The 22910-nt window shown below is 37.2% G+C and overlaps 1 protein-coding gene across 2 annotated transcripts in view; it reads right to left on the reverse strand.

Moving 5' to 3' along the window:
• The window catches only part of NDUFA12 (NADH:ubiquinone oxidoreductase subunit A12), a 71043-nt gene extending 52271 nt beyond the window's left edge, over nucleotides 1-18772 (reverse strand). The window contains exons 1-3 of one of the 2 annotated variants that reach the window (XM_004465762.5): nucleotides 18594-18751; nucleotides 17612-17694; nucleotides 9058-9145 (exon numbers count right to left, since the gene is read on the reverse strand). In XM_004465762.5, the coding sequence (XP_004465819.1) occupies nucleotides 9058-9145; nucleotides 17612-17694; nucleotides 18594-18679 (257 nt within the window). In that variant the 5' untranslated portion in view covers nucleotides 18680-18751. Of the gene's footprint in view, nucleotides 1-9057; nucleotides 9146-17611; nucleotides 17695-18593 lie in introns of both variants that reach the window. The other variant, XM_071219010.1, reaches the window with a different exon arrangement.
• Between the last annotated feature and the right edge of the window lie 4138 nt (nucleotides 18773-22910).

Raw genomic sequence — 22910 nt, forward strand, 5'->3', positions numbered from 1 at the left:
ACAAGAAAACCAATTAGTGTAATAAACCACATTGATAAATTGAAGAAAAATCACAATACTCTAGATTGATGCAGAAAAGGCTTTTGGCAAAATACAGCACCTGTTTTGATTAAAAAACATTCCAAAAGATAGGAATAGAAGGAACTTCCTTAATATGGTAAAGTGCGTATAGGAAAAACCTATACCTAGCTTTGTACTCAATGGTAAAAGACTGAAGGCTTTCCTGCCGAGATCAGAAAGAAGAGAAGGATGCCCACTGTCACCACTGTCATTCAATATTGTGCTAGAAGTTCTAAGCTAGAGCAATTAGGACTAATAAAGAAATAAAAGAGGGAGTGGATGTGGCTCAAGCAGGTGGGTGCCTGCCTCCACATGGAGTGCCTAGGATTGGTTCCTGGTGCTTTCTAAAGAAGATTAGCAGACACAACAAGCTGAAGCAATGAAGAGACAAAATAAGCAGGGAGTGGATGTTGCTCAAGCAGTTGGGCATCCACCTCTGACATGGGAGGTCCTGGTTTCAATTCCCGGTGCCTCCTAAAGAAGACGAGCAGACAACCAGTGGACACCACAAACAGAGACAATGAGCAGAGACAACAAGCTGACACAACAAACAGATAGATGGGGGAGCCATCTTGGGGAGAGGGGTAGGGAACAAAACAAAGAAAACAAATAAAAATTATATATATATAAAAGAAATAAAATAAAAGGCACCCAAATAGGAAAGGAAGTAAAACTTTCACTATTTTCTGATGATATGATCCTATATCTATAGATCGATCCTGAATTAGTTGAGCCACATCTCAACTGAAGTAATCTCATCAAAAGGTCCTATTTATAACGGGTTCATAAGCACAAGAATAGATTAAGATTAAGAACATGGTTTACTGGGGTACATAACTCCTAGCCACCATAGTTGGCCTGCACAATAGTTTTAGAAATCACTGTGTCCAATCAAGTAGCCTATTAAATTTAAACAAAGTTAAAAATCCATTTTCTTAGTCACAGTAGCCACATATCAAGTGCTTAGTGGCCACGTGTAACCAGTGGCTATCCTACCAATTGGTGCAGCTACAGGCCATTTCCATCACTGCAGGAAGTAAATAGTTAATAAAAAAGAGAGAAAGAAATTGATCTTCAGAGTAAATTTACTACCATATTCAGATGCCTAGACATCAGCAAAAATTACAAGCCATAGTAGGATATAGGAAGAGATGACCCAGCCAAAGGAACAAATCAAATGACCTGACGAGATACAAGATTTAAGCCCACTAATCAATTAAAATCCCACAAATCTAAATCAATTCAAAGAATCAAAGTAAAACATGATTAAAGAGATAAAGGACACCAAGAATACACTGGGTGAACATAAAGAACAATTTGAAAACCTGCAAAGAAAAGTAACAAAGCTTATGGGAATGAGAGATACGATGGATGCGATGAATGCGAATGAAAAAACTTTAGAAGGAGGGAAATGGATATGGCTCACATATATAGGAGGTCCAGGGTTCGATGCCTAGGCGTGGGCAAGCTGGCCCACATGGAGTGCCGGACCACACGGAAATGTGGCCCCATGCAGGAGTGCTGCCTGACATGGAGGGTTGGTGTGCAAGATGATACAACAAGAGACACAGAGGAGAGAAAATAAGAAGACATAGCAGAACAGGGAGTTGAGGTGGCACAAGAGAGTAATCGACTCTCTCTCACTCTGGAAGGTCCCAGGATCGGTTCTGGTGCCACCTAATGAGAATACAAGCAGACACAGAAGAACACACAGTGAATGGACACAGACAGCAGACAAAGGGGGGAATGGGATGGGGGGAGGGATTTAAAAAAAAAGATTATTAAAAAAGAAACATTAGAACATTATTAGAAGGAGTGGCTGTAGCAGAATTATTTGAGTGCCTGTTTCCCAAATATTAGGTCCAAACTCAATCCCCAGTACCTCCTAAAAACAAACAACAAACAAAAGAAAAAACCAACTCTCATCAGGGAGCAGATGTAGCTCATTGGTTCAACACTTGCTTCCCATGTACAAGATCCTGGGTTCAATACCCAGTATGTCCTAAAAAAACAAACTAAACCAAAACAAAAAACATTAGAGGCACATACAGCAGAGTTGAGTTGCTCAAAGACAGAATTAGTGAAATCAAGAACAGAACATCTGAACTTGAAGAGACAGGAGAAGAGAAAGAGAAAAGAATGGAAAGAAAATAGAACTGAGTCTCAGGGACAACATGAAATGCACAAACATACTCATGAGCAATGGCCCAGCAGGGAAAGAGACCTGAAAAGGCACAGTGGGAATATTTGAGGAAATAATGACTGAAAACTTCCCAACCCTTATGAAAAACATAAATACCAATATCCAGGAAGGACAACACAACCCAAACAGAATAAATCAGAAAAGACCTACTCTAAGAACCTTGCTATTCAGAATGACAAATATCAAATATAAAGAGAGAATTCTAAAAGCAGCAAGAAAAAAGCAAAGCATCACATACAAGGGAACCTCAATAAGATTAAGTGCTGTCCTCTCATCAGAAACAATGGAGGAGAGAAGAAAGTGGTATGATATAATTAAGGTACTAAAAGAGAAAAACTGCCAGCCAAGAATTCTGTGTCTGGTCAAATTGTCCTTTAAAAATGAGAATGAGTTTATAGTCTTCACAGACAAACACTGAAAGAGTATGTTACCAAAAGACCAGAATTACAAGAGATACTAAAGGGAGGGCTGCAGCCTGAAATGAAAAAGCAAGGGTGAATGACTTGGATGAGAGTATAGAAATGAAGATTATTAAGAAAGGCAAATTAAAGGGTAAAAAGACAGACAGTAGTATGACATGACAACGAAAAGCTAAGGGATAAAATGGACAAAGTAAGTAATGCCTTTACAGATACACTTCAGTTGTAAGGACACAACCAGGTGAAAGTGAAAGGTTGGAAAAAGATATTCCATGCAAATAGTAACCAAAAAACATCTGGAGTAGTGATACTAACATCAGACAAAATAGATTTTAAATACAAAACTGTTATAAGGGATGGAGAAGGTTAGTATATATTAAATAAAGGGGCAATTCACTAAGGAGAAGTAACTATAATAAATATTTATGCACCAAACCTGGGTTAGATACATGAGGCACACACTGTCAAAATGAAGGGAGAAATAGACTCCTCTAAAATAATAGTTGGAGACTTCAATACATTATTCTCAGCATCATGAGGCACACACTGTCAAAATGAAGGGAGAAATAGACTCCTCTAAAATAACAGTTGGAGACTTCAATACATTACTCTCAGCATTGGCTAGACCATCTGGACAGAAGACAGTCCATTTTATCCCTGAGGATAAAACCAAATGCAAAAGCACATTAAAGGAGTTATGCACCATGATCAAGTGGGTTTTATCCCAGGTATGCAAGGGTAGTTCAACACAAGAAAATCAGTTATTATGATACACCACATTGATAAATTGAAGAAGAAAAATCACAAGTTCCTCTAGATTGATGCAGAAAAGGCATTTGACAAAATACAGCACCTTTTCTTGATTTGATTAAAAAACTCCAAAAAGAAAGGAATAGAAGGAAGCTTTTGTAATATGATAAAATGCATATATGAAAAACCCACAGCCAGCATTGTATTCAATGGTGAGAGACCAAAATCTTTCCCTCTGAAATCAAGAAGACAAGGATGCCCACTGTCACCACTATTATTCAATATTGTGCTATAAGCTCTAGCTAGAGCAATTAGGCAAGATAAAGAAATAAAAGGCACCCAAATAGGAAGAAATAAAATGTTCACAATTTGCTGATGTTCTGATCATATACCTAAAAAATCCTGAAAAATCCACGACAAAGCTACTAGAGCCAATAGATGATTTCAGCAGTGTCGGGATACAAGATTAATATGAAAAAATCAGTAGTATTCTGTACACTACTGATGAGCACTCTGAGGAGGAAATCAGAAAAAAAAATTCCACTTATAATAGAAACTAAAACAACCAAATATTTAGGAATAAACTTAATAAAGGACATAAAGGACCTGTATTCAGAAAATGACAAATATTGCTAAAAGAAACTGAGAGGACTTAAATAAATGGAAGGACATTCCATGTGCATGGACTGGAAGACTAAATAATGTTAAAACGTCAAGATTTCAATAAAAATTCCAAAAGCCTTTTTTTTTTTTTTTCAGAAATGGAAAAGCCAATTTCAAATTTATTTGGAAAGGTAGGGAGCCCCAAATACCCAAAAATGTTTTAAAAAAGAAGAATGAAGTTGAAGGACTGTCAATTCCTGAGTTTAAAGCTTATTACTTAGCTACAGTGGTAAAATACACTATGGTATTGGCATAAAGATAGACATATTGATCAATGGAACAGAATCAAGAAATGCACCGTCATATCTATGGACAAGTGGTTTTTGAAAAGGCTATCAAACCCTCCCAGCTGGACCACAACAGTCTATTCAAAAAATGGTGCTACGAGAACTGGATATCCTTATCCAAAAGAAAGAAAAAGTACCCCTATCTTACACCTTATACAAAATTAACTTAAAATGGATCAGGAGACTAAACATAAAAGTGTTAACCACAAAACTCATAGAAAAAAATGTAGGAAAACATCTTCAAAATCTTCTGGTAGGTGGTAGTTTCTTCAACCTTACACCCAAAGCACAAGCAACAAAAGAAAAAATAGATAAATGGGACCTCCTCAAAATTAAACACTTTTGTTCTTCAAAAGACTTTCTCAAGAAAGTCAAAAGGCACTCTTCTCAATAGGAGAAGATATTTGGAAACTACATGTCCAATAAGGATTTGCTATCCATGTTATATAAAGAGATCATATACTACAGCAATAAAAAGACAAGCAAGTGTCAGTGGTGAAGGGATGTGTGGGAAAGGGTCACCTGGGGCATGCTTCCATGGAACATGAATGTGTTCATCTTGTCACAGGGTGTTATCTTAGTTTGTTGAAACTCCCACAGTAAACAACAAAATATTAATCTCCTATCTTGGGGAGTCCTGCTATGTTCTGAAATAGAGGGGCAAGAATCTCTCAAGTGCACAGGCAGTGCCTAATGAGAGAAAAGAGACCAATATGTTAAGCCCTCTATAGTAATGCTTGTAATTATGAACCTGATTCTTGCAAAACTGAAATGTAACCTAATAATAATTATTGCTTAAGAGTTACCTCCCAAAACCTCCTTGATACTCAAATGTGGCATCTCTCAAAGCCAAACAAATGCGCTACTTTCCCTCCAGTAAAGGACATAACTCTTGGGGATGAGACTCCCTGGCACTGAGGAATACCAAGCATCAACGAGCAATGCATTTGGAAAAATACCTTAACCAAAGAGGGGAAACATCAAATGCAAAAGAGTTTTTAGGGCTAAGAGATTTCAAAATCAGTCAAGAGGTCATTCTGGAGATATGCCTATCTCAGGCAGATCTCACTAATTGTCACTGGGAACAAAGCCTCAAAGAGATGCGCTCCTGAGGGCTCCAGAGTCATCCAGACACTATAGGCAAGGCACAGAATCCCCTGAAATAAGCACCGGGTCAGTGGGCCTTACCTTGAAATATATGACAACTTACTTCCCCAATGTAATAGAGTTTGACTCATTTATATTTTCCCTACACATGTTTCTTCTACTTCTTTTATTTGAGCCTATTTTTGGCACTATGCTCATTAAATATATATCTCAGCAACTTAAATCTCTGGTCTGTTCATATCCCGGCTGAGTCCTGAATCTCAGAAGAGTTGCAGCCAACACCTATTCTCCAGATCATTGGATTCGCCGGAGGACAACTAACAAAATGATGACGGACAACCCCCACCACAAAAAAACAGAGTATCTACAACTGCAAGGAAAGCAGTTCCTTCCATCTGCCACATAGGATCTAAGGACCCTCTCAATCTGAGGCATCACTATCCCCAAATCCTCCAAGTGGAGGAATGAACAAACATAAGGGGGCAAAATGCAACCATGGACAAAGTAAACTTATGAATATTGTAGTCATGGAAGAATATGTAAGATTGTTATACTGATAGTGGTTATCAGAGCTTCTCAGGGGAGGGGGAAGAAATAATAGGTGGAACATAAGGCATTTTTAGGGCATTGAATTAAGTGTAAACCACAATGTAAACTACAGGACTTGGTTAGAAGCAATACTGCGATATTTATTCATCAATTGTAACAAATATAACAGAATTGTAAAATATTATTAATTGGGGAAGATGTGGGAGGGGAAGGGGTGGGATATATTGGATTCCCTTATACTTCTAATGTACCTTTCTATAATCTTAAACCTCTTTAAAAATAAAGTTTACAAATATTAAAAAAAAAAAGACAGGCAACCAAATTTTTAAAAATGGGCAAAAGACTTGACTGGACATTTCTCCCAAGAAGAAATAGAAATGGTCAAAAGGCACATGAAAAAATGTTCAATATCACTAGCTACTAGGAAAATGCAGATTAAAATTATAAGAAGATACCATTTCACACCCTACAGAACAGCCATTATTAACAAAACAGAAAATTACAAGTTCTGGAAATGTGGAGAAATAGGAACAGTCTCCTTCACTGTTGTGGGAATGTAGAATGGTACAGCCTCTGTGGAAGACAGTTTGGCAGTATCTCAAGAAGCTGAATATAGAACTGCCATATGATCCAGCAATCCCCTTACTAGGGATATATTTAGAAAAACTTAGAGCGAGGATGTGAGCTGACATTTGCACACCAATGTTCATAGCGGTATTATTTACAATTGCTAAGATATGGAACCAGTCCAAGTGTCCATCAACCAATGAATGAATAAACAAAATGTGGTATATATGCACAATGAATACTACTCAGCTGTAAGAAGAAATGAACTGGGGAAGCACATGACCACACGGATGAGCCTTGAGGATATTATGTCGAGTGAAATAAGCTAGACACAAAAGAACAAATATTGTATGGTTTTACTAATATGAACTACATATGATGTGCATACTCACAGAGATAAACTCTAGAGTATAGGCTACTAGGAAATAGAAAGTGGGTTGAGAATAGGAGATGATGCTTAATGTATGTAGCATTGTTATTAAGGTTAAATGTAAAAGTGTAGAAATGAATAGAGCTCAGAGTAACACATTATAATGAGTATAACTAACACTGCTGATTTATAAATATGATTGTGGCTGAAAGGAGTAGTCTACGGAAGTAAAGATCAACAGAAAGGAAACTATGGAATAATCTAGGGTATGTATAACATAGTTATTTCGGTGGTGGATAAAGATTGTGGGTAATACAAATAAAAGAATGTTCTTCTTGAATATGGTGATTCATGGGAAAATTACAACTACTTTACAACTAACCGCTTGGGCTGGTTCCATATTTAGTTAACAGTAATATTGTAATATTTTGCAACAATGGCAAGAAGACTTTTTTTAATACTAAGGGACAATAATAGAGGAGTATAAAACAGTATGTAATTTTTCCTCTTGGAGTAATGAAAATGTACTAAAATTGACTGAGGTGATGACATCCCAATTCTGTGATGAAAATAATAACCCAAGTGTACACTTTGAATGGATTATATAAAGCATGGGACTGTATAACACAGGAAATCCAGTGGTGGATGATGGATTGTGGTTAATAGGAAAAATATGAGAACTTTTCTCCTGAATGAGAACAAATATATATTTCTAATATAGGATGTTAATAACTGGGTGGGTTGGGGGAAAGTACACCAAATGTAAGATATGAGCTAAATGTTACTATAAGTATAAATATTTTGGCGATGCTCTTTCATAACACAGTTTATAACAAATGTTTGTAACAAATGTTTCACAACAACACAAGGTGTTGGGGGTGGGGAGATGTATGGGAGCCTTATATGATGATATGAATGTCTGTTTTGTAAATTTACAAATTTTACTATACATTTATTGCTTATGTATATTCATGTATGAATGACATACTTCAGAAATTTTTATTTAAAAAAAGAAGGAAACAAATGGTAAGTCAATAAGTGCAATTAGAATTTTATTTCAAAATACGAATTTTTTAAAACCAAAGTGTTTTATAGACTTAAGGAATTTTAGAACTCTTATTTTACAGGTGAGGAAACTAAACCCGAGAGAGGTAAAGGAATTTACTCAAAGTCCAACTACCAAATAAGATCAGGGCCAGTGTTCTTTTTGTTACACTGTAACTGCTCTTCCCTTTCGCACATAGCCAGGTGATAATGCGGCAGACTTTTCCTCCCAAAGCTGACTACAGCATTATACATCCTAATAAATAATATGATACTGACACACCTCCATTAACTGATAAGATCTATGTCCCCTTCCCTTGAACTTGGGCAGAGGATCTAACTGTCTTGACCAATGGAATGCAGAAAAAATTATACGGGATGATCTGTGAGACTCAGTCAGAAAAGGTAAGATGGCTTCTGCCTGACTTGCTCTCTCAGGGCACTTACACAGAGCCCCAGCTATGCACTCCCAGCTGACAGCCAGCATTAACTGCCAGACAAATTAGTAAATAAGTCTTCAAATGATTCTAGAGCAGGGAGTCATAACCTTTTTTGTTCCACTGACCCTTATGTCAGTCAAGTGAAAACCGCAGACTCTTTATTAAGCCCACACTATACTATTATTTAATAAATATGTCACACCTGCACCAACACATCCCTATAAGAATAATGTTTTTTTTGAACTTTGAAATCAAGCTCACAGATCCCCTAAAATCTTTCCATGGACTCTGGGTCTGTAGATCCCTGGTTAAGAATCTCTGTTCTAGAGCTCAGCCTTGGAGGCTTCCAGGTAAGGCCCATACATGATAGAGCAGAGATAAACCATACCTCCTCTATCTTGTCTGAATTCCTAATGCACAAAAACCAAGAGATAAATAATTATTGTTGCTTTAAGCCACAAAATTTTAGGGTAATTTGCTGCACAGATGATGAAACTGAAAACAATGCGTTCAGAAGAACACCACTAAATGCCTTATATGCAGATATTCAATAAATATTGTATAATGAAATAAATATTGATAAGTTGACTTAGCTTACCATTCAGGGGGCACCATGCTTCCATCCATATCCCAGAATGTGTTTTTGCCATTCATCTCAGTAGTATATATAACCCATCGGTGACGGCCTGGGTTGAAAGATCATTTAAAAAGATGTGAGAAATAAAGAAGACCTTCTTTTTTTAAAAAAGTATAAGTATATAATATTAAAGAAGAAAATCTTTGCATTAAGAAAAGATTTCTATATGCTCTTACATAAGAGAAATATTAGAGGAATAACACCCGGGGTGTATAAGTGAAGGCATGCTCAAAGAAGTGTGTGGCAAGCTTTCTTCAAGCTGCTACCACAGGGAAGTCCCTGTGCCAGGGACTGAAATAACTCACTACATGGCTAGGGCTCGAGCTTTCATTTCTCCCACAGCCACTGTCAAAGAGTAGTGGAAAGGGTAGGGGGATGTGTCTCCAGCTGTTAGTCAAGAAAGAGTGCTCTTCCTAAGACAGGGGCAGGAGAAACGTATCCACAGCAAACAGACTTGAATGACAGGTTTCCACAGAAATATTTTAAAACAACTATCTCAGAACATTGTAAATGATGGTTAGATCAGTATGATAGGTTATGTCATCAGAATAGTAATCACTATTAACAAAATGTGTCTATTGGGGAAAAATACATTTTGGGTTCCAAAAAACCAAGCTTTCCTTAAGTTAGTAAAAGACCTAGATAAATCAAGGCTTTGCCTCTTATTATCAGTGGATATTAGAAAAATTTCGTAAGTCTCAGTTTCTTTATCTATTGAAACTATACAATTATACCTACATTTTAGGGTTGCTATGAAAATTAAGAATATGTCATACACATCTAGTTCAGCTTCTGGCATATAAATGTACAATAAATGATCATTCCTTCTACCTCTTCCTCACTGATTCCCATTCCCCAAATAGGGAGTACTGAATTAGTCCCTATAATAGATTTTATGCTATTAAGCAACAGGGGATCTGAATTTACAGGGTTTTCTTAGGTAAACATACATTCACCAAATATCAACTAATGCTATTAAACATGACCTTACCTATTAAAAGAAATACAAATTTCGAACAATATATGCTTCTTCTATTAGAAAAACAAATCTTGAGACTAGTTTATAAGTAAACTATAATTCGATGAGTCAGGAGAAAGTGAGGGGCAGATGGAAGAGAGTTTAGAAAAGGTTTCATAGGGAAGCGGTTGTGGCTCAACTGATTGAACGTCTGCCTACCATATGGAGGGTCCAGAGTTCTATACCCAGGGCTTCCTGACCTGTGTGGTGGGCTGGCCCACGTGCAGTGCTGCCACATGCAAAGAGTGCCGTGCCATGCAAGGGTGTCCCCCGCATAGGGGAGCCCCACGTGCAAGGAGTGTGCCCCACAAGAGAGCCACCCCTCATGAAAAAAGCGCAGTCCACCCAGGAGTGGCGCCACACACACACAGAGCTGATGCTGCAAGATGACACAACAAAAAAGCGACAGTTTCCCAGTGCCACATGAGAAGGATGCAAGCGGACACAGAAGAACACATAGCAAATGGACACAGAGAGCAGACAACAGGGGGGAAAGGGAAATAAATAAAATAAAATCTTTAAAAAAAAAAAGGTTTCATACAATTAGACCATGAAAATAGAGCAGGGCCTTAATAGTTTCACAATATATATCAAAATTTTAAATGTGCATACTCACACTTAGCAATTCCACTTTTAGGGATTTATTCTTAGGCTATCTGAACAAATGAATGTGGATGCAGTTCCAAGTTCACTGCAGCATACTTTCTAACAGTAAATAGGTGAAGGCAGTCGATATGTCTATCAATTGAGAAGTGATTGAAAAAAATATTATGGTTCATTCATACAGTGGAATACTGTGCTGCTATTAAAAAGGATGCTGTGAGTAATTTTTTAAAATAAGAAAACACAACCAACCAACCAACCAACCAACCAAACAGAATGCTGTCGATACATCCAACTTACTAATGTGGAAAAATGGCCAATGCTTATTAAGTAAAAATATTTCAGATTACAAACATAGGTATAATATAAGCCTGAGAATTAAAAAAAGGAAAAAAGTTTAGGCTCATACATTCATTAAAGAATCTTAAAAAATATATACGTGGCAGCGGACTTGGCCCAGTGGTTAGGGTGTCCATCTACCACATGGGAGGTCCGCGGTTCAAAGCCCGGGCCTCTTTGACCCATGTAGAGCTGGCCCATGCGCAGTGCTGATGCGTGCAAGGAGTGCCATGCCACACAGGGGTTCCCCTGTGTAGGGGAGCCCCATGCACAAGGAATGTGCCCCATAAGGAGAGCCGCCCAGCGCAAAAGAAAGTGCAGCCTGCCCAGGAATGATGCTGCACACATGGAGAGCTGACACAACAAAATGACACAACAAAAAGAAACAGATTCCCGTGCCGCTGACAACAACAGAAGCGGACAAAGAAGACACAGCAAACAGACACAGAGAACAGACAACCAGAGTGGGGGGGGGAGGGGGAAGGGAAGAGAAATAAATAAATAAATCTTAAAAAAATAATATATATATATATATATATGCTGTTAAAGAAGGGTAAAATTACAAGGGGAGGGAATTTTCATTTTTTAAATTCACATGATAAATCTTAATGTTCAACAACAGCATATCTTTTTTTAAATGAGCAGAAACAAAGAATTTCCAATTTGAGGGAAAAGGAAGGAGAGAAGGGAAAGAGGGCAGGAGAAAGGGAGAAAAGAAGGGAAGAAGGGAAAGAAGTTTAATATGTGGGAAGTGGATGTGGCTCAAGCAATTGGACTCCCATCTACCATACAGGAGGTCCAGAGTTTGATACCCAGGGCCTCCTGTGAAGGCAAGCTGTCCCATGCAGAGTGCTGGCCTGCACGGAGGGCTACCTCACACTGGAGTGCTGCCCCACACAAGAGTGCTGCCCCGCGCAGGAGTGCTGGCCCATGTAGAGAGCTGGCGCAGCTAGATGATACAACAAAGAGACACAGAGGAAAGAGAATAAGAGAAGCAGCAGATTAGGGAGCTGAGGTGGCACAAGAGAATGACTGCCTCTCTCCCGCTCCGGAAGGTCCCAGGATTGGTTCCTGGAGCTGCCTAATGATAATACAAGCAGACACAGAAGAACACACAGAGAATGGACAGAGAAAGCAGACAATGGAGGGAGGAGGGAGAAATTTTAAAAAAGAAAGAAGTTTAATTTGTTGTAGTTTTGTGTAAAGATGATTGGCGTGGTGCTCTGACACAAACTAGTTGCCTTATTTGATATAATGTAAGTCTTTGGTTAACACATTTCTTTGGGCCTCAGTTTCTTCATCTATAAAACAGTTTTTAGGTAATCTCTTATCTTTTCCAGATAAATTCTGATTTCAAACAATATTAAAAATATTACTTGTAATAGAACACATAAGATATAGCTGTTTAGTTCTAGCAAACCAACTAGCATCTGATGCAAACGTACATGGTTTAGGTACACCTAAGAAAAAGTCTTAACTTTTCAATGACTCAGTTTTTCATCTGTAAAATGGGGAAAACTAAAGTGGTTATTTCACCTCTTTGAAAATCATTCTATAAAGCCAATATCACTCTAATACCAAAGCCAGATAAATACAGAAAAAGAAAATTACAGACCCATTCCCCTAATAAATACAGATACAAAAATCCTTGCTAATCAAACCTAACAACACATTTTAAAAAATTATACATCACGATCAAGTGGGTTTTATACCAGTCAAGCAAGGATGGTTCAAACAAGAGATTCAATCAGTATAATACACCACATTAGTAATTCAAAGAAGAAAAATCACATGATTATCTTGATTGATGCAGAAAAGGCATTTGACAAAATACAAAATTCTTTCTTGATAAAAATACTCGAAAAAATAGGAATTGAAGGAAATTTTCTCAACATGATATAGGGCATATATGAAAAACTCACAGCCAATATTGTACTCAATGTTGAAAGACTGAAAGCTTTCAGTCTTTGGGAACAAGCGATGGAGAGGAAGTGGAGAAACAGGAACATTTCCTTCACTGTTGGTGGGAATGGAGAATGGTGCAGCCTCTGCGGAAGAACATTTGGCAGTTCCTCAGGAAGCTAAATGATCTGGCAATCTAAAGAAGAGCAAATTAAACCCAAAGCGAGCATAAGGAAATAACAAAGATTAAAGCAGAGATAAATGAAATAGAAAACAGTCAATGAAACCAAAAGTTGGTTCCTTAAAAAGATCAAGAAAATTGACACACCTTTAGGAAGACTGACAAAGGAAAAAAGAGAGGAGACAATATCAGAAATGAAAGAGGAACATTACTACCAACATTCTTGAAATTAAAAGAACTCTAAAAGGATACTGTGAACAAATGTACTCTAACAAAGGAGATAACCTAGATGAAATGGACAAATTCTTAAAAACACACAAACTACCTACACTGGCTTAAGAAGAAGAAATAGAAAATCTCAACAAACCAATTACTGGTAAAGAGAGACTGAATCATTGATCAAAAACCTTCCAACAAAGAAAAGCCCAGGACTAGACAGCTTCACAGAGGAATTCTACCAAACTTTCCAAGAAGACATAGCTCCAATTCTGCTCAAACTTTACCCAAAAATTCAAGAGGAGGAAACACCCCCTAATTCATTCAATGAGGCCAAAATCACCCTCAAACTAAACCCAGATAAAGATACCACAAGAAAACTATAAACCAATATCTCCCATCCGACTACTGAACAGGCCCAACCCTGCTTAGCTTCCGAGATCAGATGAGATGGGGGACATTCAAGTAATACCTCTTATGAATGAATACAGATACAAAAATCCTTAAGAAGATACTAGCAAACTGAATCTAACAGCATATTAAAATAATCATACACCATGATCAAGTGGGATTTCGCCCTAGTACATAAGGTTCGCAACGTAAGAAAATCAATTAACGTAATACAATGCATTAACACAATTAAGGAAAAACACCTCATGATTATCTCAGTTGATGCAGAAAAGGCATTTTACAAAATCCTTTTTATCCCCTCCTTGATATAAACATTTAGAACGCAAGGAATAGAAAGAAACTTCCTCAAGATGATAAAGGGCATGTATGAAAAACCCACAGCTAACATCTTACATAATGGTGAAAAACTGAAAGCTTTCCCTCTAGGATCAGGAACAACACCAGGATTTTTACTGTCATCACTGTTACTCAACATGGTACTGGAAGTTCTTGTCAGAGCAATTAGGCAAGAAAATAAATAAAGGCAGTAGGAAGTAAAACTTTCCCTATTTGCATGCAGGTGATATGATCTCATCTACAGAAAAACCTGAAAAATCCACAACAAAGCTCCTAGTGGTAATAAATGAATTCAGCAAAGTGGCAGGGTATAAGATTGACACCCAAAATCAGCAGTGTTTCTATAATACACAAGCAATGAACAATCAGAAGAAATCAAGAAAATAATTCCATTCACAATAGCAATGAAAAGAATAAAATATCTAGAAATAAATCTAACCAAAGATGTAAAGGATTTGAATGCAGAAAACTATGGAATACTGCTAAAAGAAATAAAAGACCTAAATACATGGAAGGACACTCTGTGCCCATGGATTGGAAGACTGAACATTGTTAAGGTATCAATACTATCTGTACCTGTCAATGGATATAATTGATGAATTCCAAAAAGAAATATTGGATTATGCTTGTAATCTGATCTGTATCTGGGCATGACTGAGTTATGATTAGGGCGTTGAGTCTCCACCCCTTGGTGGGTAGGGACTCACAGATAAAAGGCATGGCAAAGAACAGAGATGAGGGTTTCTGATGTTGGAGTTTTGATGTTGGAATTTGATGCTGAAGACTTAAACTGGAGCCCTCGAAAGTTAGGACACAGAGGAAAGAGAAGCCAGTCCCAGGAAGGAAGGAACCTTGAACCCAGAGAAAAGCAAGCCCCAGGAACATAGGAACCCAGGAAGCCTGAACCGTTGCAGATGTTGGCAGCCATCTTGCTCCAAATAGACTTTAGTGGAGGGAAGTAACTTACGCTTTATGGCCTGGTATCTGTAAGCTCCTACCCTAAATACCCTTTATAAAAACCAACCAATTTCTGGTATTTTGCATCAGCACCCCTTTGGCTGACACACTACCCAAAGCAATTTAGATTCAATGCAATCCCAATAAAAATTCCAACAACCCTCTTTACAGAAATGGAAAAGCCAGTCATTACAAAGCCATAGTCAACAAAACAGTATGGTAACGGTACAAGGACAGAAATATAGACCAATGTAAAGTAAACTGAAAGCTCAGAAATTAACCCTCACATTTTGGGCAACTGATTTTTGACAATGAAACAAAGATCACCCAAATGAGAAAGAACAGTCTTTTCAACAAATGGTGCTGGGAAAACTGGATCTCCATTTGGGGGGAAAAAAAAGAGGATTCCTACTATGAAAATCTACTCAAAATGGATCAAAGATCTAAATATAAGAGGCTGAAATATCAGACTCCTAAAAGAAAATGTAGGGAAGCATCTTCAGGACCTTGTGTTAGGCAGTGTTTTCTTAAGACTTTACAGCCAAAGCACAAGCAACAAAAGAAAAAGTAGATAAATGAGACTTCATCAAAATAAAAAAAAAAAACTTTGGCATATTAGAATGTCTGCTATTAATATATTAATAAAATGGAAAATAAGAAATGTTAGAGAGGATGAGGAATAAAAGGAACACTCATTCATTGTTGGTGGCGATGTAAAATGGGGTAGTCACTGTGGAAGAGAGTTTGGCAAGTTCTCTGAAAGTGAAGTAGAGAAATAGCATATGACCCAGCAATTCCATTACTCAGTATATACCCAAAAGAATTGAAAGCAGGGACTCAAACAGTTATTTGCACACTGATGTTCATAGTGGCATTATTTATAATTGCCAAAAGATGGAGGCAATCTAAGTGTCCATCAAGCAATGAATGGATAAATAAAATGTGGTACAGGTATAAAAAGGAATATTATTCAGCCATAAAAAGGAAAGAAGTCTTAACATATGTGACAACATGGAAAAACCTTGAAGATACCATGTTGAGTGAAATAAGCCAGGCACAAAAGGACAAAGTTTGTACGATCTCATTGATTTGAAACATTTAGAATAAGCAAACTCACAAAGTCAGATTCTAGAATGCAGTTTACAAGGGGAAAGGGATAGGGAATGGGAAGTTAAGGGTTAAAATGTATTGGTTTCCTATGTGTCATGGTAGCACAACATTGTGAGTGCAATTAACAGCCCTGAAATAGATATGTGAATACAATTAAAAGAGAAAATGTTAGACTGTATATATGGTAACAGAATAAAAATGTTTAAAAATTTAAAAAGTCCATGGAACTATACAGCGAACCATTAGTTAAATCATAGACTTTAATAGTACAATTAAAAAATGTGGTATCAATTGTAACAAATGTTACAAATCACTGCAAGGTATTGGTAGTGGGGTGATACATGATTGTTTTATAAACCCACAAGTTCTCTAAAAAAGAAAAAAGGCATTGACTTTGAAACAAAAGTTACAATTGCACATAGTAAAAAAAATTACACAGTTCAAGAAGATAACATTTAATGAACACTTATTATCTGCCATGCATTAGGCCCATGTTTCTCAACTAGGTAAAATTTGCCCCACTAACCCCGGAGACATTTGGCAATGTCTGGAGACATTTTGGATATCAAAATTGATAAGAGGTTTTCAACTAGCATCTAGTGGGTAGATCTGCCAAACATCCCACAAGCACAGGATAGCCCCACAACAAAAAATCATCTGGATGAAAATGTCAATAATGCTAAGGTGGAAAAAGCCTGCATTAGGCTAACCTCTTTCTATTCAGCTTTCATCTATTTTTCAAAACAACCTTATGGGGCAAAATACTGTAATTTGACTTTATGGAAGGGGGAACCAGTTTTAGAGAAATTAAGTTACACAGGTGACAAGGAGTAGAGGGGCAGAATGTTGAATTCACACTTTCTGATTCTACCACTAAGTCTGATTCCTTCCAAAATTTTTATATGAACAGAAAAGCATGTATTTTCTCCCCTTTTAATGGAGTTTTTCATGTTACATTTTTTACATCAAAGTATATGTTTATATCATTCTTAACAGCAACAAGGTATTCTAAAAAAATGAAGTGTAGTTCCTCAGTGTCCAACTAATGTTGCTTTTAGAATTCACTATTAAAACAATATTGCAAGGGTTGTCTTTGTTTTGCAAATATATTTGTAGGATAAATTTTGACAAACATCAGCATACTGTTTCTCCAGAAGGACTGCACTAACCTATACATTCATATTGGGATTTATCACGCTGGAAATATTTCAAAAATTAACAGTTGAAAAAAAAGATAATTGTTTTTTAAAGTTGTATTACAAAGAGGACGAAAATCTCATGTTACTTGGTCATTTATTTTTTCCTGTGAATTTCATTTTTCTATTGAATTCTTCTCATCCTTTTCCAAGTGCTTTGTAAAAGCTCTTTGTATAGTATGGTAAATAGTCAAATTCCATGCACACATTACCCCCTTTATTTATATAAAAAAATGTTGCACTCACCAAAGAACTGCTTGTTGTCTTCATAGTATTTGTTTCCATATTTGTCTTCCCCCACTAATTTACCAACCCTGACATCATTTGCCCTGTAAATACACAAAAGTTATTTTAGAATGCTGATGCCTCCTTAAAAACACAAACAGAAGTAAAATAAGTATACCAACTTTCAGACACAAAGCCTGCGTTATCAACGAGAAAAATAAGGAGATGCTGGGGAGGGTCATTGGTTGCACACTTCTGGCCTTCATCTTCAGCCTCATACCACCCAATGTTGAAGAATCAACTTTCAGGTAAGCTCTAAACCCCTGCTCATGTTGAGTCCAGTATGATGCAGGTAAGATGATAAAAGATGAAGAGACACAACTTATGCTTAAACTACCCTAGTCATACAGAGGCAAAATCTTCAAATTACAGAATTACTTTTATTTATCATGCCTGCGCCATGAGGCACTGGATTTGGCAAAACCTTCAGGAAATCAGAAAGTCAATATATTTCATTGTCTTAAAAGTACACGTCATTCGACTCTAGATCTCCAATTAGGATTCCGAGAAGATGCTGCTCGTCGGATTCAATGAATATCAAGCAGGTAGGGACTATTATGATCACCTCGTTCAAGCCCTCACTGTGCAGAGAAAGAAAATCAGACCAGTAAAGAGAAGAAACTTTCCCAAGGTCACAAAGCGAGCGTCTGGCAACGTCCCCCTTTCTCCAGTACACAGGCAGGGCGCATCCCAGATGCTCACGCCCCCCTGTCAAGACTCCATCTTTAGAGCTGGCTTCCGTCCTGTCTCGGTGGGACCCCTGGACAGACTTCCTCTCTACTCCCACAGCCCAAGAGAAGCAAGGCAGAGATTGGGCCGATTGTCCTTGAGAGAAGTAGCTGAATCCACAAGGTGAACGAAGCCCGAGCTCCTTTCCAAGAAACCAATCAGCCCAAGTCCAGTCCTAGAGGCCTAGAGCACAGATCCGTCTTCAGGTGCCTACCTGAAAAAGACTCGGAGATAGCCGCGAAGACCACCGTGCCCACTGAGTTGCTGCAGCCCGCGCTTCAGAACCTGCGCTAACTCCATCTTTTTCCGCAGGCCCAGCCTCTCTAGTGCGCCGCACAATACCCACCGGGCGGAAACGGCCACTCAAATGACCGCAGCCAGCGAACAGAAGGCTCCCATGCGAGCGCCGTTCCGCGGAAGCGACTCTGCGCATGCGGCGACCGAACTCGCCGGTGCAGACGCCTTCCGGTTTCCAAAGTAGGAGCTGCTGATTTCCTTTAGAAGTAAGGGAAAAGCGCTGTGAGTTTCAATTTTCAGAGGTCGCGGGGTATGTAGTGGAAAGTGGGTTATGTAGTGGAAAGTTCCTCTAGTGTAAGTTTTTCCAAGCGGGGATTGGCTGAAATCCAGATATCTTTTCCAACGCCAAGGTATATTCTTCAGTATATTCTGATTTAGAACCAAGATGCCGTTCAGTAATTTGATTTTGAGCACCTATGTTCTAGCATTGGGTTAAATGAGGAGGGGTAGGAAAGTATAAGTATCTGCTCAAGGAGTTCATGATTTAATTGTGGGGTTAAAATTCACAATTTTAAGCATTTAAAAATTATTAGAAAAACAATTTGTACATATTTAAAATTTTAAAATAAGGATATAAAATGAGCATTATTTCTAATTTTCTAGCAGTTATCATTACGATTTTAAATAATATGCTTTAAAATCTGTATTCCTTGGCTCACTGATTTTGGCTGTTGATTCCCAACTATTTTAGATTAGCAGACGGTCACATCCTTCCCTTTTTTCTTTCTTTCTGATGTACCGGGCCGGAGATTGAACCCGGGATCTGGTTTGTGGGAAGTCGGTGCTCAAACCACTAAGCCACATCAGCTCCCCTTCACCTTTTTTCACTTTTTTCTCTTCCAGACTCTTCTCTACAACATCATATCTTTAAAATAGTCAAGGATGATGAGAGTCACATTCTATTCTGTAATTATAAGCTTACATTATTGTCTATATGACAGTTTTAAGAAATGAACTTCAATATTATGCTTGAGAGGACCAGGTAATATGATTGAACCCTGACAAGGGATGTAGTTTTTCTCCTAAAAAAAAAAGTTTCCAAATATCAGGATCAAATTTTCTTAGTATCTTTCAATATCTCAAGATCATGTCATATTTGAATTTGATTTTTTTTATGTTGAACTGTGATTTTTGTGGACATTTTTGTTTTCTCGTTTTTTAAAAAATTCCATTGGAAATACTCCAGTATATATATGACTCTTAAAAATGTAATCACATTGCCATTATCACCTAAAAAGTTAATAATTCCTTAATATCAAATATTGAGAATTTAAATTTCTACAATTGTCTCATGAAATATTTTTTTCACAATTTATCCAAATAATTTCCATAGGTTACAACTGTTTGGTTTTTAAAAAATATGTATCTTTTAATCTATAGGTTATCATCCCTCCACCCCATCACTTTCCCTTGCCAATACCACCTTTTTTATCTTTGAAGTTATTTGCTAGAGATTGGCTGTTTCTCATGTAATTTCGTAGTGTCTAGATTTTACTGATTTTGTCCCTTTGTGCTTCTATCCTCTGTATTGTCTATATATTAAAAATTAAACCTAGAGACTTGGCCAGATATAGGTTCAATTGTTTTAAGAATAGAGGTTCAATCGTTTTAAGAATACTTCATAGGTAATATTTATAAACTTCCATCAGGAAGCACATGATGTCTGCTAGTTTCACTTTTTGTGATTTTTAGCAGCTGTTGATGAGCATTGCTTAAATAATAAAAAAGTAGGTCCATTATTCTACTTCTCTCTCTGGATTTCTGTTTTTACTTATATTTTTGTCTGGTTAATTATTTTCTGTCATCACTTCAATATTTTGCAAGGATCTTTTAAAAATATTTTTAGTATTTTCAGTGGGAGGCTTCGTTTATATAATGTAGTCTGCCATATTCCCAGAAACCCTAATTCTGTCTTTAGTAATATAATCTTTTAGTTTATTCATTTTGTTTTTTTTTCTTCTGTTTAACTTAGTACTTGAACATACTTACCTGGTTGAAAGAGTCACATAGTTCTACTTCAACACCCTGATCGAATTTCCCACTCCCAGAAGCAACTGCTTTCAACCCTTTTAGCTGCTTATTTTGGTATTCACTATCATATCTCTAAATTACATGCTTATATTGTTATTACTTATTTTTCTACTTTTAGGCATTATGTCTTGATTTCCCATTGTGGAAGATGAGGCTTTAGCTCTTTCACGCATGCACGCACACACTTACACACTTCCCATCTCATTCTTCCAATACACAGTAGTCTATTAAAATTTGCCACATAATCATAAAGGTCAGTTTGTGTTTACAACTTCTCAAGAACTAGCAACAGGGAATTACAGAGAACTGATGGTCTCAGTGCACCATTTTCCCCCCCACCAAATGATTATTTCTCTATTAAATACTGTGAAATATACATACAAAGGTGTCTATTTCACTTTAGTGGTTTACCACCCAGCTTAAGGAGATTATCTGTAGTACAGAATACTATCTGACAGATTGTATTTTCTACAAATGGATGCAAAAAAAAAATTCTCATATTTCTTTCAGAATCTTGTCACAATCCACCCCCCCTCTAACCCCCCATCAAGCGGTCTAGTCTATTAGTCTGCTTTACCTCTCCTTGAATTTGGACAGGCTTTTGTGTCTGCCCTAAGGAATAAATTGGCACAGAAGCAACCCTGCTTGGGTTCTGAGCCTAGGCTAGAAGACTATGTTTCCATCCCTCTCTCTCTCATTGTCCCCTCCCCTCATCCCTGCTCCATTTGCCTTGAATTTAGCTATTTTATAAGGAATCCAAGAAGTCACATGGAAATTACCCTAGTTTTCCATAAAATGGAGCCCCTGTTTGTCATTGAGTGCCCACACAAGGTTGAAGGCCCAAAGTCCTCTTTTTATTTTGGACTAACTGTAGCTTTTAGTCCAAAGTGATACAACTCTTTTACCTTCTTATAAAGTTTCTTATAAGTCAATTTAAAAACAATTCCATTATACAAAGCCATACCCCAAATCTTGCTGAGATAGGGAACCTCTTTACCTTGAGTTTCTAGTAAGGCTATTTATTTCTGGTTCTCATGCTGTTCCTGAAGTTCTCCCTTGCCCACCAAAGCCAAATGTATTTACTCTCTGGTCCTTTACAGAGAAAGTTACTGACTGAAATTATAGAATAGTTTCTCCAGAGAATAATTGCATTTGCTTTTGCCAGGACCAGGGAGTGCTAAAGACCTGAAAAAACCTTAGCCTTTGAGAATCCCAGATTTGTGAGCTCAGCAATAGACTAAAAGGTTTATTTGTTCAATATATTTAAAAGCCAGCTATTTTGTGAGAAGGCCTTCAGAGTATTTTTCTACTATACTGCCGGAAGCAGCAATCCATTATCTTCTTTTTGATTTTATTGTTCTAAGATTTCAAGATATTGGACTTCAGTATTGACCTTTTTTTCATTTATAGTTCTGGGCCCTTTCAACATAGTGGTGCATGTCTTTTTATAGAACTTTTCTTACATCATTTGTTTAATAATTCCCTTACCTCCTTAAGTCTTTTTTTCTTAAACTCTTATTAAAATGTTAGACCTCCTGTTTCTCTATTTAATCTTTTCTATGCTATTTTCTCTTTCTTTATCTTTTGGTTATACTTTCAAGGTGAATTCCTCAACCTTATTTTCCAACCCTTTTAATGAATTGCTTTAGCTAACACTTCTTTTTTTAGCTTGCGCTAGGTGTGGTTTTTCCCATATATCGCCTTATTATTCTAATAGTGTCATACATTTGCTCTGGTTCATGGAAGAACATTCTTCTATTTGTACTATTAACCACATTCATCATCCACAACAGGGTTCACTTATATAGTCCCATGTTTCCACCCTCTAGCTTTCCTTCTAGTGACATACACAACCCTACACTTCCCCTTTCAACCACAATCACACTCACAGTGCAGCTGTGTTAGTCATGATAATGTGCTAGCTACCATCACCTCTATCCATTTCCAAACATTTATAATCAGCCTTATGAAAAAGTCTGCACAAATCAATTATCAGTTCCCCATTCTCTACCCTCATTTCCTGTAACCTATATTCTAGATACCTTCATGAGTTTGCTCATTATATTTCATTCATGTTAGTGAAATCATACAATATTTGTCCTGTTTTGTCTGGCTTATTTCACTCACCGTAATGCCCTCAAGGTTCCATGTTGTTGCATGCATCAGGACATCATTTCTTCTTAGAGCTGAATATTATTTCATC

Source organism: Dasypus novemcinctus, chromosome 12, assembly GCF_030445035.2.
Source record: "Dasypus novemcinctus isolate mDasNov1 chromosome 12, mDasNov1.1.hap2, whole genome shotgun sequence".
Classification (NCBI taxonomy): Eukaryota; Metazoa; Chordata; class Mammalia; order Cingulata; family Dasypodidae; genus Dasypus; species Dasypus novemcinctus.